Source organism: Cynara cardunculus (assembly GCF_001531365.2).
Source record: "Cynara cardunculus var. scolymus isolate 2C chromosome LG 1, CcrdV1, whole genome shotgun sequence".
Taxonomy (NCBI): domain Eukaryota; kingdom Viridiplantae; phylum Streptophyta; class Magnoliopsida; order Asterales; family Asteraceae; genus Cynara; species Cynara cardunculus.
In genome coordinates this window covers 21,178,882-21,191,541 of record NC_037528.1, presented here as the reverse complement: position 1 = coordinate 21,191,541, position 12,660 = coordinate 21,178,882, and the positions used below count along the sequence as shown (strand labels likewise).

The following is a 12,660-nucleotide window of genomic DNA, read 5'->3' as shown; positions in this document are numbered from 1 at the left end:
TATATATATATATATATATAAATCAATTTATTTTACTTTTTTAATTTGCATTATATCAATATTTTCCTTTTTCTCTCAATAATTTAAAATTTAGTGACGATAAATAATATCAATTGATCAATATTTATTAATTTACATTGGCTTCGAACTTACAAAATGCAACCTCTCTCGATACGTGTGTGTATATATATATATATATCCCATCAATGTAATAATTATAATATGAATGATAGTAAATAACATTTATTGATTAGTATTTAAAAATATTTATTTATTGATTTGTACTTTGAAATTTGTATTAATGCATGTTTAAGCCCCAAAATACATATCCACAATTTTGTAAATGTGTAATCGTTACACTTTTTAATTAATTAAATGGCAAATTGCATGAAAAAGTAACGTATTTTAACTTGATTCCTATTTTGAGTAACGTACTTTACTTTCAAAATTTTATTTTGGTATATAGGATGTAAAGTTTAAACATTTAAGTACTCGGGTAACCAGTTGAAACATTAAACGATTACCATGTTGATGTGGCGAGTGATATGGTATCAACTCAGTATTATTTGCTGAAGCATTAACCAGATACCACGTCACTCGCCACATCAACATGATAACCGATTAATGCATGTTTCAACTGGTTACCCAAGTACTTAAATGTTTAAAATTTTACATCTTAGGTACCAAAATGGAAGTTTTTAAAATATGTTATCCAAAATAAGAATCAAGTTAAAGTACATTACTTTTTCATGCAATTTGCCATTAACTAAATGACAGTTTTATCATTCATAATTGAGAGATTAATGAATTCTATATCTCATAATTAAGACTAGAGTTGAAAAGTAGACATTACTTTTTGAAAGTGAACACTTACTTTGGGACAAATTAAAATAGAAACATAGACACTTATTTTGAGACGGACGGAGTATTTGTTTTTGTTATTTGTAGATATCATTCGTCTTCTAACAATGAATTATTTTTTATAATAATTTATATGTATTAATAATCGGTTAATATCTTATCATATTATATATAGACTAAGTTTATATTTACCATATTTTTTGTATATATAATTAGTTACTGTGCGATTTAGACTTACACTTATTTATTTTTTTTAATAAAAATCAGTAGAGGCATCATCCTCTTCTTAAAAAGAAATAAACTTCATAATCAATCAGACAAACAATGCATAAGTTATCCACACCCCTGTTCCTACTATTACTCATTTTATTTAATTTTACAACTTTATTCTTAAACAAATCTCTCTCTCTCTCTCTCTCTCTCTCTCTCTCTCTATATATATATATATATATATAATTCACTAATTATATTTTATTAGTTTTTTTCGAATTATTTGAATATATTTGTTGATGATTCTATTAACAACTAACATGTATTTATTTTCTATTAACAACTAACATGTATTTATTTAGACAATATTCGCATCATTAATCAAGGTACTCATATTATCGTGCAACGCACGATACCCACACTAGTTGATTTTTAAACATATATGTCACAAGTATAAATAATATTATGTATTTATTATGAATATAATTTATGATAAATATTTATTTAAAAACAATTAAAATATAAATAATAAATTATTTAAGTATTTTGTAATGCAAAATGAGTTGGAGACTAGCTACTATGAACCCAAATAGCCATCTTTTGATCAGTAACTACGCACCCATCCATCATGGGCCCACACCCACACATATTCACGTGCAGGGGGACAGTCACGTGCAGGGGACAGTCACGCACAAACAAACATAAGACGTGTTGAACTGCAATTCAATGTGGAAATTTTTATTTTTAAAAAGCCACCATCTTTTTATTCTTCCAAATTTACTCTTTTTACTTTTAAATCATCCATTTTTTCCACGAATGCGTTATTCCCATTATTCATTTTCTCCTACAAATATAATATAATATATTTTTACCATTCCACTTTTCTTGATATCAGAATAATATGTTTTATTGAATTAAATGGTCTCACATGATTCCAGATCTATATATTTTATTGAATTAAAAGAAAAAACACTGACCATCCAATAAAATGGAATAAGTTGAAGCTTTTACAAGCACAAGTTATATCAACGTTCAAAGCATATTTGGTGAATGTTATTAATATGGAAATATAAAATCCAAGACACAACACCAACAATCTTTATTTCCTTCCCTTCAACTTCAACATCCATTTCTTCTAATGTTCGATCATCAAACCAACCCAATAAATCTCACACTACATAGCATCTAAAAAGAACAAGATGTATGCAAGATTTGCTGAGAGATTGTATACATCTCCCAAGAAGTCAATAAAATAGATATGGTCATAATCATGGGACCAGCAGAAGGCATATCTTCACATGAACACATCATGTAAAAAGCAAATAATGTACAAAGGAAGAGACTTTGCATGCATTTTGAGAATGGGCCTCTGTGTCAAGATTTGACACCAGATCATCACTTCAGTCTTTGCAAAACTTGACCTAAATGGTAACAGAAATTTGGTTCAAGATTGCCCACAAACATCTCTTTTAATGGCAAAAAGTCTAAAGCTTTAGGCAAGTTTGATGTTATATCTGTTTTGTTGTTTAGTGGGATAACCAGCCAGCTCCCATCTTCCACGTTCTATCCATATCTGGGTCCCCCATTAATGTCCACTTCTTCTCTACCTAATCTTTCGGTCAATTGGTCCCAAAAGAACTCAACTTTATCACTAACCCAACAACCCTCACATGCATTCACCCTTCCCTTTGTCTCCATCTTCTTTCACTGTGTGTAGTGTGTGTTCTTGATCAGCTAACACAACCATGGTGATCAAGCCCTTTTTGGGCCAGTGATCTTTGATAAAGACAGAAACTAGATCTAGTATGGGTTTTGATGATTGTAATGATCAAGAAATCTTTTGACACAATACACCACTTATATAAACAAAATATATGTTACACAACCAGTATCAAGAAGCGTAAAAAACACAGAAGTCCATAGAAAGTTGGGTAATAATAACCACCAGGATATAACTAACTTGATACTATACTATAGATTAAGGAAGAAGAGGGTGCTTAATTTTTTTTCACCTGTTAATGGCGACTCTTAACTTGTTTCGAGTCTTCTTGATGCTTTCAAAGATACCACATGTTTATATCCGCGTTTGGATTTGGATCCCCAGAAAAGTCGACTCCTCCTAGAGTGAACGGCGACTGTGAAACAAATCTGAAATCCAGGTTATTTTCGTTCGTATTCAGGTTGTTTGCATCAAAACCAGAATTGTATGGTGTTTTGTTGTCAAACTGGAATCCTGGTGGCAAGAATGTAGATTGATTGGAAGGAATGTTGGTTTCGACACCGTGTCCAAAAAAGTCATCGAGTTGGATGGGAAACTTTTGCTTCTGGTTCTGGTGGTCACCGATGACATCAAGATTCCCGGAGTTGAGACTTCTGTTGGTCTGTTGATGTTTAGTATCGTAGAATGACATGAGGTCAGATATCGCTCTTTGACCATCTCCAGGAAGTCCAAGTTGTGAATTCAAACCACCGTAGGAGGGTGCACTGTCTTGGTTGACAGGCGGAGCCGTGGTGATCTTGGGCTGAGCAAAGGCAGGGATAGTGAAAACAGGTTCTTTCTGGATGTGGTTGTTCATTTGGAAGTTTAGCGTTCCGCCACGAGAAGGATTATGATTCGGATTAGGTGTAGAGCGATAAGGACAACTCATCTGGTGATTGTTTCTTGAAAATCTGTCTTGAAATCCAACACGGATGTCACTGTAAGGGCATTGAGGAAATTCACATGTGAATATCTTCTGTTCCATCATAGCAGGCTGCTGTTCATCAGATGGTTGCTTCCGTTTCTGAACGAAATTATCCGGGCTCGGGACGTCAATGAGCTCACCCTTGACTTGAGCCAGTTGAGGGACCATGAGCCTATCAGCTGGACCCATGAGCCCCATACTGTAAAGATTATTCACATCACGAGGTTGCGGCTTGCACTCTTCTAATTCAACGGTTTGATCATCTTCCACACCGTCCACATCATAATCGCTGGTATCGCTAATGAGATACGACCCGGTTCCACCAGCTGATGATATCGGAGGACAGCTGTCAGGATATAGTTTTCGTGATAATGTCTCCTCTTGGTTAATGATAGCAAGCCATGTGGCACTCTCTTTAGCGGTCATCTTGTCTTGCAAGCATTTTGACTGCCGAACAAGCTTGCGAATTTTGGCAATATCGGGAGACATGTGCTTGATAACAGCCGTCAAAACACCAACTTTCCACGCTTTTTTTAGATCATGCGGTTTCTTGTATGGTGGTGTGCCATGTTCTTTCGGCAGGCCAAGTTGGGACCACCATTCCTCATCTCCGGTGGGCCACCACGGCGGCGCAACACCCTTCTCCAATGGAAACCTCCTCTGTGGAGGGTCACAATGCTGCATCAGAGCAGACAAAAGGGAACCGAGTGTGGTGTCTTGAAGCTCTTGCAACGTGTGAGGAGTGGAAACCACAGCACAATTATCCTCGTTTCTCCCGGAAATCGAATGATCGGCCTGGTATTTCGCGATTGCTGCCGGCCCGTTTCTATCAAACCGAACTTTTTCCTTCCACCATGCACGAAGATTATCAGACGCTCCGCTAACGGGTTTCCCATTCTCCGGAATAATTCCGTAAACAAACCCTTGAGCTTTACAAACTTCCATCATCTTAAGCATGTATTTCAGGATACCATCTTGAGCCCGAGACATTTTCTTTCGCCTTGCTTGTTCTTGAGACTGGCGTTGTTTTGCATTATCGACCTCTTTTCCTTTGTTTTGATCTTTAAGACGCCTTAAAAGCATTCGGTCTCTCCACATCCTCCTTTCTAACTCATCAACATCCATTTCTTCATCACTATAATCTTCCTCCCCAGGTGCCTCTTGTTCGGTTTCATGTGGCCGCTCCCCCTCACATTGAGAGGCCGAAAGGAAATCAAGATTTCCATAGAAACCCATTTCTTCAAAGATCCCCATGGATCACAGAAACCCGAATCAAGAAAATATCGTAATTCAACTATACACAAGATTGTATACGAGTCCTGAATATCAGGTGTCAATCAGAAATTCTCCTGAGGAAGAAATAAAAAGTCAACTTAGAAATTGCACTATTTATCTAACAAAACAAGACTAATGGTAATAGAAACCATATAAAAGAAATCTTGATTCTTGACAAAAGAGTAACCTGTAATGATTTCTACAACAATCCCTACTACTATACGAAGATACAGATAAAAGATCAAACAAACTTGGTAAATCCCACACAGAGATGAGGTCTGGGGGCAGGATGTACGCAAATCTTTCTACTGCCCCCAGATCTGAAAAAACCCACAGGTTATTTGTATTCCTCGGAAACCCCCGCCCACATAGAGAGGTTGTTACCCTGACGACCCTGACTTGCAAGTACAAAGAGTAACAAATAAAATACCAAAATCAAACAAACTCAGTAAATCCCACACAGAGGTAGGGTATGGGGGCACGATGTACGCAAAATCTTTCTACTGCCTGAAGGGGTAGAGCAGGTTGTTTTGTTGAAGACCCTGGCTTGCAAGTACAAAGAGAAATATATAGACTCGAGCTATTACTTCCTATTGAGGGGGAACTCTAGAACCGAATGAAGCCATTTAAGGTAACATAAGCTCAAAGATAACAAAAACTATAGATGACAAATAAGGCAAATTCAACCCCACTAATCTTTCGGCAGAAAATGTTCATCCTTTCTCTTTGAAAACCGAAGATGATCAAAAGAACATGATAATAGACTATGCTTAATTACTTATCAATAATATACTACTTTCTTTCCATGAACATTAGATCAATTTCCATCTTCAAGTGGTCCATGAAAATAGCCAAGTTCTATCATCTTTCACTAATTTCTAAGTTGGAATGACCTATTTGCTACAAGATTCTTTATATTTATAGTTCTTATAGAGATTTAAAGACACTTGAAAAGAACACCCCCCCCCCACACACACACACTCACACACATATATATATATATACATATGTATGTATACATATACAGAGGAGAAGAAGAAGGCAACAGCAGGAAAAGGGAAATCTCAAACAAGATCCACTGATTGAATGTTTTACCCCAATTAATTTTCTAAACTTCCTTAAATTATGATCTACAACTTTGTTGCTCTGACTTTTTTCTAAGATGAAACAAAGCAAATAGAAAAGATTTACTCTATAGATGTCATAGATCTCATCCAAAAAGAAGAAAAACACAAATCTATCACAACAAAACACCATCTAAATTCAGAAAACTTTTCGATACCAAAACCAAAATCACTCCATGTGCTTCAAATCATCATCATCATCATAAAGTGGGGGAGGGGTGTTATTCGATTAACAACTAAACTAGAAAAACAACTATCGTCTAAACAAATTCAAACAACCCACATCGAAATTCATACAGATCCAACCATCAGAAACAAGAACCCAGATCAATTTCATGAAAAAACTGTAAAAGAAGCAGAACCCATCAAAAAGATTTGCCTTTCATCAAGAACTTGGATACAATATTGTTCAGATAACAGAAGAAATCAAGAAAAGAGAGCAGAAAGACGAAGAACGAACGAACGAACTCACCAACTTTTTGCTTTAAGACTTCGCTCAAGCTTCCGCCATCTGAAGAAAAGAAAAAAGAAAGTCGTCTGCGGTGGCTGAGAGAGAAAGAGAGAGAGAGAGAGAGAAAGGAGGAGGAAAACGCAAATGAATGTGACAAACAAAGAGGTTGATTCAATAGAAAGGGGATCGGGTGGAAGTAATGGGTATCGTATTTCTACGGTGATGGCAAGTAAACGTATGATCGTCTTTCTACTTTTGGAAATAAGCAGACAAATATCTTCAAATTTTATATACCAAAACAAGTGTATTTTCCCACCCTTAAAATAGCAAAAAACTCATTTTTATTACTTTTAATAATCTATAAATATAATTATTTCAATATATAAAAATTTTAATAATATATAAAAAAAAACACTAATAAATCTGTAATTTTACGTAAAGTTCAAGATAATAACCAAGATTCTTGTATAAGAATTCCAATAATGTGAGATTCTTATAAGAATTTACGTTTTTTACTTCTAAGAATCTCTCGGTGGATATGCTCTTATGCTATTAATGTGTATTTTAGATATTTGAGTATTTGTAAAATAACTTTTCGTAAACTGTATCGAGTCATCTCGTTTTTCTGATGGACCTTTCAAGTTAGTTTTCGAGCACTCCAATTAATCTCATGGAGTTTTGAAGTTAATAGCCGAACAAACCTTCAACGCTTATAACAGACTCTAAGTGGTGGTCAGTTACCACTTAGAGCAAACCTGATGTCATATCAGGTGAGTTACCCTCCAGGGATCAAGTCACATCACGTCATCTTCTCGGGAGTACAACGTTTTCATTTTGATAGAATTCTTATTAGACTTTACTTGTTTTCTTGTTAATGACCGTTACAATTTACTTGTGATTTTCAGTCTTGTCGTGTTAGAAGACAGTTTAAGTATTCGATTTTTCTTGATATTATATTTTTTTAATAGAGAAATGAACGTTTTTTTATTAGAGGTTATCTTGGAGAAAAAAAAAATATATTCTTTTATTATAGCTTTTAATTCAAGTTGCCCATTTGTAATTATTAACGTTAAGTGTGGTTCACGAACTTTTGTTTTGTACCTCGATATTTCATTCGTCAGATGACTTTATTAGAGTATACGTCAAATCATATACTGTACTTTAAAAACCAATCAGAATAGCACTAAATTTATCATAGTTGATCGTCATAACTACTAAATTCGTAAGAAAATCATATATAATAATTAAACTATAAAATTAAAAAAATTGAAAGGCGGCTTGAGCAGGACAACCGAGTTCTGGTCATACGTATTATTATAGTAATTATGTCTTCTACGTATCTTTGTATTTTGAGATACGTAAAAGGATTTGTCTTTGATTATTATAACTAATATTTAAATGAAGCGGTCTTTAAGTATGTTGTAAGTCGGTCTTTAACCTTGTTCGATCCTTCCCATGTCGAAAATTTAAGGCATCTTATGGGCCGTTTACTTAAATGCTTACCCGGTAAGTGTTTATCGATATGATTCAACATTATAATTTATTTTGATACGTAAGATTTTAGTACATCAAAACATATCGAATGCAACAAGTTATTGGGTAAGTGCTTATCTAGATAAGAGTCACCATCCTTACTTACCGGGTAAGACTCTCTATCCTTTTCATTGCTTTTATCCGGTAAGATTCTTGACCCTTTTCATGTTCATCCAATAAGGAAATTTATCCAGTAAGCACTTAACAAGTAAGTGTTTAGTGAACGGCCCCTTAGAAGCCAAAGGAAAAAAAAAACCCAAAATCAAATACTGTGGTAATGGCAAGTGAAACAAGACCAGTCAAAATAGTGCATGAACGTTATCCGATGGCTTTAAACATTTTAGGGCAATCTTTGTCCTAGGTAGGCCATTTCTTTGAATGGTCTTAACTTACTCCTTGATTGGTGGGTCTACCGTGTGTTTTTATTTGTCCTGTTAAGTCAAGAACAATAGTTCATCGACTACTTTGTTCGGAATTATCAACCAATAATTAGATGTCTGACTTTAAGTGGTTATTACAGCTTCAAAAATTGGAACAGATCGATATAAGTTATATGCACGGTACTATGAGTTTATGATTTCACTTTACTTTATTGTGTATCGGTTAGTGAAGGTGTGAAACATATTACTACTGTTGGTGTTCAGACATGGTATTTATGACATTACAATAGTAAAAACGGAACATTACAGTTTCTTACGTTATCGATTAAACGTTAACAAAATAAGAGAGTGTGTGTGTGTGTATATATATATATATATATATATATATATATATATATATATTATTGTGTGTCTGCAAGAAAATGACAATTCCATTGGTGGAGAACACAAAAAATGTGATGACTCTGGGCTATCTGCAAAACAGGTGGTCGTCCTAGGATTAGTCGGCTTGCTTAGCGGGTTGGATATCCAGGTTAATAAAAAAAAACTGTAAATTTTTGTGTTCTTTAAAAAAACTTTATCAAAATTGAACGTACTTTATTTTGGTTCTTATTTTTGGATACATACTTTCAAAAATACTATTTTAGGATACATACTTTCAAAAATACTATTTTAGGAAACATATCATGTTTTTAATGTAATAAAAGAATGAGTCGTATTCATATATGAGAACAATAACCAAATAAGAAAATAAAAGAATAAATATGGATCACATAATTTATTAAATAATACCTTAAGTAAATAATTCCAAAAATAAAATAAATAAGGGAATAAAAGTAATTTATTTATATAAAAATCATTTAAGGCATTAATTTAAGATTATATTTTTACCATATTTATGATTTTAATATGATTTAATTTTTTATTTAAAAATTTATTTTCTTTTTAATACATTAAAATAATTCATATAGGTAATTTATTTTTATTTAAGATAATATTTAAAAAAATTATAATTTTCGTTAAAATCATATGTGATTCATAATCAATTTTTTTTTATTTTTTAATAGCATGTGACTTTAAGCGTGAAAATAATGATTCAAATTAAATATTGAAAAAACAATGAAAACATAATCAAATATTATGTGTAGCAGAACTTGTTTTATATGTATACGATCACATATACTTCAAAACATAATTTATAATTTACAGATTTCACATGTAATGTTGTACATAACTTACATTTATTTTCCACTTAAATTTACTATGAACAATATCACTTATGATATTTTGACGAAAATTAGTTATTCTTTTTTGAAGAAAAAACGTCGATTAATTATGAATTTCACATGTGATTTATGATTAAAAATATAAAAAATATATTAAATATAGTTCAAAAAAAATCTTAAATGAAAAACTAAATCACGCTTATTTAAAATGTCATAAAATAAAATAAATTAATTAATTAAAAACTAATCATGCTTAAATCACATAAATTATTTAAAAAAAATCATAAATAAATACCCTAATTAAATACACTAAATGATTTTGATATAAATAAATAAATTTCCATATATAATTCATATGCAACAAATCTTGGACGATTTTAAAGAAGTTTTATTTAATAAATGCTTTAAATAAATAAGTTGCCGAAAATGATCCTCTTATCTAGTTACCATTCTCATATGAACCTCCCTCGTAAGGAAATATACCGTAACCTCGTAAACAAAAAGGAAACACATTATAACTTTATAAAGAAAATAACCATTCTTAAAAGTTATTAAACTTTACTGTTTTCATGAGTTTACCGTCATAAACATCAAATCTGATCTTTTATAAACATATCTTCTAATACAGGAATCAACACGAATTACATTACATTTTAATACAAATTGCTTTTTCAGTAGCTTTTTACAGTTACGAATGATCAAGTGAAAGTACAAATCCAACTGTTGAAAATCTACGTCAATCTTTTTAAACTTATACAAACCAATTTTAAGTAATCAAACATATGTTACATGTTACAACAAGGGATATGACATTTAACGGAAGTTGCAACATTTTTAAACTTATAGCTTAATGAAAACTTTATGGTTCAATTAATTGCAACACTCTAAAACTTAAGGGCCGTTTACCAAACTTACCAAACACTTATCCGGGTAAGCGTTTACCAAATAACATTACATCACCGGATGAATATGGTAAGAACCAAAAATCTTATCCGGTAAGAACGAAACAATGACCAAGAGTCTTACCCGGTAAGTGAGGGTTGACGACTTTCACCATGGTAAGCGCTTACCTTGTAAATTGTTGCATACTATGTCGTTTTTGGTGAACTAAAATCTTAACAGGTAAGTAAATAATGTGTTAAGTTTTACCGGTAAATACTTACTGAATAAGTATTTGGTAAACGGCCCCTTAAATAATTTTAATATAAAAAAAAGGAGCAAGATTTTATTTTGATTTAGTTTAATTAAAAATGTAAAGTCAAATACATGCACCACCTCATCTCACATTTCTCCCAGTAATATTATTAATAATTCAAAAAGGGGGATGTATACAATCATTTGTAAACACCAACAAATAATCTAATATTTTGACTTTTATATTTCTAAATCTCAATTAAACATGTTTTCTTAGCAATTTTGAGTTTGTTGTCGGACAAGATTTATGAAGGGTTATTATGCCATGTGTATGTGTATGGTATGAAGAATAAAATAGAAAATAATAACCACAAGAGTAATGTTTGATTGGTTTAAGCTTGACTTTCAAAATCAATGGTGGTGTCTGATTGATTTAAGTTTGGCTTCAAAAATCAAAAGTATCAGGAGATCATAGGTTCAAATACAATGAGAAATAAAAATCTTCTTGTACCACATAGTTTCAAATGCGGTGACTCCGGGCTATCTGCAAAACAAGTGATCGTCATGGGATTAGTCGGTTCACATAGCGTGTTGGATATACAGGCTAATAAAAAAAATAGACAATAAGATAATAAAAATTTGTTTTTGATAGTAATAATAAAATTGGGATATAACTGATTAATACAATGTAATTGTCTCGTTATAATAGGTGAAACAAAAGTCGTAGATGAGTTAAATAAATAGGTATGTTAAAATAAAAAAATTCACAATTCGTTTATCTGTCTATTTTATCTTGTCATTCTAGTCGTGTATACCCTCAGTGAACCTGTCGACAGTAGTGTCTGTATTTTATTTTACTATCTTTGGCGGTGTAAGTATTGTGGTTCTTTTGTGATACCGTCCAATAGCTATGTCACGAATGGAGAAGATCGAGAGTCATGAGTAGCTACGATATATTTGCTAGAACGCCAAATTAGAAGTGATAAGCGTTGAAGCATATCACATATGCTGCATTTGGGAAACCAAGCAACTTAGCTGGGTAACGACTAGTTGGCGGCAAGGAAAGTAAGATGACGATCTAAAAACCTAAATCCATCAGTGCCACCAACGACATATTTTCAGATCCACCACTGTCTAATTGTCATTGATTAAATGTGATAGATCTTTTTCCGTAAAGGAATTAATGTAACCCATTTTAGGATCCCCCGCATGCTTAAATATATAGTTTTCGGTTTTGGTACATGTTACGGTGTAGAAAACGTAACATAAAATTTCATTCGTAAGCTAAAGAAAACGTCATCAAAACTATGTTCGCAACATACTTCATACATAACTTTATCAGACATTTAAAAAAAAAGTATATTTTCATCGTGGACATTTATTTTATAGTAAACTCTAATTTTTGTCCCTAAGGTTTAATGAAAAGTCTGAAAATGGAACCTGAACTTTGATAATTCTAAAAGCATCATTGTGATTCTCATTTTGCTCAGAAAGTAGTCCCTAGTCGCTAACTCCGTTAAACAATATTGTGAAGTAGGGGACAATTTAGTCTTTTTACCTATTATTTTGTCTTTTTTTTTGTTTATTCTTATCTAATAATTATGCTTTTCAATTAAAAAGTAACTAGAAGAGTATTCGCGCAATGCAGCGAGACACATTTCGATTTTAATGTTCTATTTTATTATTTGTCTCTGTCGATTTATAATACGATTTTATGTATTTTTAAAAAAACAGTAAATATTTTATTTTTGAATAAAATATAAATTTGAAAATATCATAAAA

At 32.3% G+C, this 12,660-nt stretch overlaps 1 protein-coding gene across 2 annotated transcripts; it reads right to left on the bottom strand.

Annotated features, from left to right (window-relative positions):
- Positions 1 to 2,888: 2,888 nt before the first annotated feature.
- On the bottom strand, positions 2,889 to 6,775 carry LOC112510399 (ETHYLENE INSENSITIVE 3-like 1 protein). Of its 2 annotated transcripts, none has more exons than XM_025115811.1 (2): positions 6,627 to 6,775; positions 2,889 to 5,074 (listed from the first exon to the last, which is right to left on the bottom strand). In XM_025115811.1, exon 2 carries the CDS (start codon positions 5,007 to 5,009, stop codon positions 3,129 to 3,131), a length of 1,881 nt encoding a protein of 626 aa, XP_024971579.1. In that variant the 5' UTR covers positions 5,010 to 5,074; positions 6,627 to 6,775; the 3' UTR covers positions 2,889 to 3,128. The 2 variants fall into 2 exon arrangements, with proteins under 2 accessions (XP_024971579.1, XP_024971572.1); XM_025115804.1 differs by having other exon boundaries at positions 2,889 to 5,104; positions 6,627 to 6,774.
- Positions 6,776 to 12,660: the final 5,885 nt, after the last annotated feature.